Source organism: Cryptotermes secundus, unplaced genomic scaffold (genome assembly GCF_002891405.2).
Source record: "Cryptotermes secundus unplaced genomic scaffold, Csec_1.0 scaffold1269, whole genome shotgun sequence".
NCBI lineage: Eukaryota > Metazoa > Arthropoda > Insecta > Blattodea > Kalotermitidae > Cryptotermes > Cryptotermes secundus.
This window is the reverse complement of record NW_019720738.1, coordinates 607,162-612,127: the sequence shown is the minus strand read 5'-3', so window position 1 is coordinate 612,127 and position 4,966 is coordinate 607,162. Positions and strand designations below refer to the sequence as shown.

Below are 4,966 nucleotides of genomic sequence, written 5' to 3'. Positions count from 1 at the left end.
CCCCCCATAATGTTTTCGTTGTCTATGGTGTCCATGTCTTGTCAAAGGAAAGCAGGCGACTGGTCTTTCCCAGAACTTCCGGGATCGCCCTTCTGTCTGTCTGTGTGTGTAGACACGGTGAAGTGCGCGTCTGTGTGCAGGAGCAGGAGGACGATGGCGGAAGCTGCGGCGTGGTGAAGGGCCCCCCGGCCGTGTACTGCTACATCTGCGGCAAGATGTTCGGCACGCGCTCCATAGCGATCCACGAGCCGCAGTGCCTCGAGAAGTGGCGGCTGGAGAACGCGAAGCTGCCGCCACACCAGCGGCGCTCCGAGCCCGTCAGGCCGCAGACACGTGAGTCTCTCTTGCTTCCCCCTTCTTTCCACCCCCTCCAGTCTTCATATTCTCTTCCCTCTTCCTTGCTTTATTCCTTCCTGCATTTTATTGTGTTTTCTTACTTCCTCTTTTCCTGCTGGTCTGTCCTACTCACGAGATTTCTCTTGTTTGGTAATTTTCGCATTTTTTTTTTCTCCTTCCAAACTGGTCCCTGTAGCAGCAACTCTCAAGTCTTTTATTCCTGCGGTCCTCAGTTCGAAACTCGGCCGTGACATCGTCTCTCCTTACTGAGGTCTGTCGTAATTTTCCTGTCTCCCCAAGTAATTGTCAATACCTCGGTCAGGACACCAACGCTTCCTTCTAAATCTCTTCCCATCCACCATTCGACTCCGCACAATATGGACACGGCGAACGCCGTGAAATAAGTCGCTCACCCTTACAACAATTTTGCACTCAGTTTCCCCTGGTTTCTTACACTCCCCATTTGAATTTATTTATCGTACATTCCTTACTTTACTTCCTCGACCCTCCTATTTCTTCGTTCCTTCTTTGTTTCCCTTTCCTATATATTTCTTTCTTCCCTTTGTCTCTACTGTTCGTTTACTATATGAGGTATGCAGCTGGGCTCCTTACATGGGGATCAGCTCTGTCTACACTGAAGTGCTTGCATACAACCACGACCCGAGCGGGATATAAATTCGCTCTCTGACTGGGTCAGCGGTTCAAGGCCGCGACGTTCCTGGACCTGTAGGGCCATATGCTTCGGAAGCTCCCCACGCCAGTAAGTGGCGCCACTTGTCAGCTGGTTTGTAGCACGTCACGTGACTTGCAATTGTTTGTTGTCTCATGCTAACTGGGCTCTAATTACGAATATCCCCCCTTCTTGTGTCACGAGGTCTACACAGTCTCTATCCAAAGGATGTCCGGGACTCTTTCCCTGCAGACAAAGCGGCCGGAGTGTAAAGCTGAACACTCACTTCCATGCAGTGCCGAGGTTAAGAGTACATAGAGCTATACCACTCCTCCCCCTGTGCTTAATTAAGCACAGGGACAACTTTATCTCATCTTAGGTGAAGGTAAAGGCGTGTAAGACTGATGACTTCACCGCCATCTGTGAGCCGATTCTCTAGAAACTGTAGCAGCCTCGACGTCTCACAGTCCTATGGGCCTCCATGCCCTGTTATAGGGATAGCTTTATCATACTTGACCTTACCTTTCGTTTTAGGTAAAGGTAAAACTTCTTGAGCGTGAAAGTGACCACTCATCTCCATCCAGATGACAAGATTGTCTACAGCTATTACTCCACTCCCCCATACACCCTCACGGTGTGGTGCTCATTAAGCACAGGGACAGTTTCAACTTATTGTAGGTAAAAGTAAAAGTAAATCGGCTGGAGCGTTAAAGTAAACACAAAAGTGGTACAAACCTCACGTGTTACTTTCCCATGATTCAGCTTATATACTTTGTTACAAGTCTGACAAATAACTGAAAGTCTGTGACGTCATAGACCTCGCTCTCCACGGTTACTTGGATGGCAGGGTGTGATTTTTGTGATAGAGCTCAGACTAGTGTCACTGTGTGTCTGTGTGTGTGTGTGTCCACTGCACGCTCCTCAAGGTCTGACCACGGCACGCACCCAGGCAGTTCCGGGCCCTGAGCACCCTTCTGAAACACCGAAAGACCCAAAGCTGGCCGCAGCCCCCCACGTCATGGACTGCTACCTGTGTGGCCGTGAGTTCGACACCCGCGTCCTCAACAGACACGAAGACGAGTGCATCAAGCATTGGAGGAAATGGAACAACAGCCTGCCCATAGATCAGAGGCAGCCGGAGCCTCAGAGGCCGGAGTTCAAGTTCAATAAAGGTCATTCATAAATCTTTATGTATACCTGCTTTCGAGGGGTTGAGCCCAAAGACTTTTCTCTTCACGCTTCTAGACTTATATTCTTGTCAGGACTCTTGCTTGGACTCCAAATATATAATCCGACATTTTTGACGTGGCTTGTGAGTTGCGCATGAGGAGAAATGTAGCTGGCATAGCGGGGGGGAGGGTATAGTAGTAGAAGTTATGTTGTAAGGTACTGATTGCATGACGTAGGGGATCAAGGGCTCTTGACGTCTGTTTGATTGCTACAGTGCTCCTTCACTTCCTACTTTGTGTCAGTTGCCTCCACCAGCCACGTCTGCAAAACAGGACTGTATGTAGACTCATATATTCACACTGCACTCACTCTTGCCTGTGACGTAACAGATGCATGGTCCTGTGGCCAGGAACTCCACAGATTTCAGAATGAACTTAGTTTGCTAGTCTCTGAAAGCTCTCTGCATGTTTGCTTGGCTTATTCTTCTGTTCTGAAGATGGATGCAGTAATTCCCTCCAAAACGTCTATAAACTTCTACATGGCTACATAATATCACATCCCAGAATACAAGTACGTGTAGTGCTTTTCTGAGGGTTAGTTCATTTCTCAATTATTTGGTTACGTAGCTTGAGCACTAATTTAACTTACTACTTACTTTGTTTTGCCACGATAGCTCAGTCGGTATAGCGACTGCCTACGGACTACATCGATGGGTCGGAATGCGAGTCCCGGTAGGGTCAAGAATTTTCTATTCTCCAAGTCGTCCAGACCGGCTCTGGGGTTCACCCAACCTCCTATCCAATGGGTATCGAGGGACCTTTCCCAGGGGTTTAAAGCGGCTGGGGCGTAAAACTGACCACTCACCTCCGACGTCAGGAAAACGTGGATCTATACATCTACTCCCCCCATACGCCTTCATGGCATAGTGCTTAATTGGTTAGGCAAAGAGACAACTTTAACTTTCAGCTTTACCTACTTCATTAATCAGTAAAAATAAAAAAGTAAAGGTATCCCTGTAACAGGCCGTGGAGGCCCATAGGGTTTTGAGACATCGAGGTTCCCAAAACAAAAAGGGAACATAAAGGGGAGAAGAGTAAGAAGATATTAGTGAAAACTATAAAAACTCCAAGACGAAATGCGGTATGTAGGTGAGGATGACTGCTCTACCAGACAACACGGCGTCACTTCCCAGAATACTGTAGTCTTCACATCGGATTAGAGACTACATGCAGTGAAGTCTTCTCAGGCAGGCAGTGATGTAAGGACGAAATGGAATTAGAATATTTAGGGAACAATTTTGATTGTTTCCGTCATTCGGAACTGATGCAGCAAACTGCAATTAAAATAAATGATTTCCAGTCCATCCTTACACGGTTGGTTGTTAGAGAAAACATCATTGCATTCGAGCACGTTATTACGTTCGATACTGCACTGTCAACGTCGGTTTTTTGTTTTTTTTTTCAACGACCGCGGTTCCCCTAAACCCCAGTTTCCCATACGTTTTCGGTCTCATCTAACGCGATATTTTTAGGAGCGTGTGTTCATGCCATCTCTCTGTTGCAGCGACAGGCAATATGGACTACAACGAGACGATGGAGGCCATCTGGCAGGAGCACCTGAAGTCACTCGTGCCCTGCAGTTTGGGTTGCGGACGCACCTTCAACCCAGACCGCGTCGCTGTGCATGAGCGCGGCTGCAAGGGCCCGAAGAAATAGACGCTCTCCTTTCTTCATATGAACTGATAATATATTTTTATTTCTATGTAATGTGATTTGTTGAAGTTGGATAATAAATAACGTTCAATTATGGCCGTGAAGTTTCATCTGTTGTAATAATTCTACCACAAAATTGCACTCATAACGAAAGTATCCGTTTACATGTGTCTCTTATGTGTACTGCACGAACACTTTCATAATATTTTCATGGTAACTTATAATTTATATTCTTGAAAACGCCACGGACAGTTAGTTTGAGCTGTTCAGAGATGGCGGCTCACAGTTTTTGTTAAAACACCAAACGGGACAGAGGAGGAAGCTGCTTTGAAAGGTACTAGAGGAATGGCTCGTCTACGCGGTTCCGCGAGATGAAACTGAACCGCCCTGCCTTCGTGTCAATAAACCGTACGAGAGTGGGACACATCAGTCTCAAAGCAAGCCTAAACAGATTTAACTTTGTGAGCACGGCCGAAGGCGAATGTGCTGATGGGCTGCAAACGGAGGAACATATCTTCTGGGGCTGTGAACTGTAGGAGGACCAACGGGCAACAGTGATGGAAATTCTATCTGAGAACAGCAAAAAAGAGTACCCAAACTCGGTTATAGAGCTCTTAAGGCTAGAAGAGAAAAGATTTGTGCAAGGCGTCTGTTACTTCATAAACAACACTCCTATACTTAGTTAAAATAGATATGTAAGAAAATAAAAATAAGTAAATGTACAAAATAATTACAGTATACTCTCAGATTTAAGTTAAGATACTTATTGTAATGTGTTTTGTCTACTGTGGACGCCGTTCGGATTGTTAATTGGTTTTATTAACAACCTACAGGTCTTAAGTACAATTAATTATAACACTGAATTACACACTCCCAATACCCAATGCCTTCTCAGTTATCGAACTATCTCTGATTATTACACATAAAATCTTCTAATCACGCGTTCAGTTCTTCCTCCCGCGGCTGCTTGCTTCACTGTTGCATGACGCCGTGTTGCTTGGCAACGCTGCCGAGAGTTGTTTACTGCTGCGTAGCAACCAGCGCGGTTCGGTTCGGCTCGGCACGCAACAAAGAAACA

General features: G+C 46.3%; 1 protein-coding gene across 2 annotated transcripts in view; it reads left to right on the top strand.

Moving 5' to 3' along the window:
* Positions 1–3,984, top strand: part of LOC111873274 — a 22,502-nt gene extending 18,518 nt beyond the window's left edge. Inside the window, exons 4-6 of one of the 2 annotated variants that reach the window (XM_023867857.2) lie at positions 141–333; positions 1,933–2,178; positions 3,740–3,984. In XM_023867857.2, the coding sequence (XP_023723625.1) occupies positions 141–333; positions 1,933–2,178; positions 3,740–3,891 (591 nt within the window). In that variant the 3' untranslated portion in view covers positions 3,892–3,984. Of the gene's footprint in view, positions 1–134; positions 334–1,932; positions 2,179–3,739 lie in introns of both variants that reach the window. The other variant, XM_023867848.2, reaches the window with a different exon arrangement.
* The last annotated feature ends 982 nt before the right edge of the window (positions 3,985–4,966 follow it).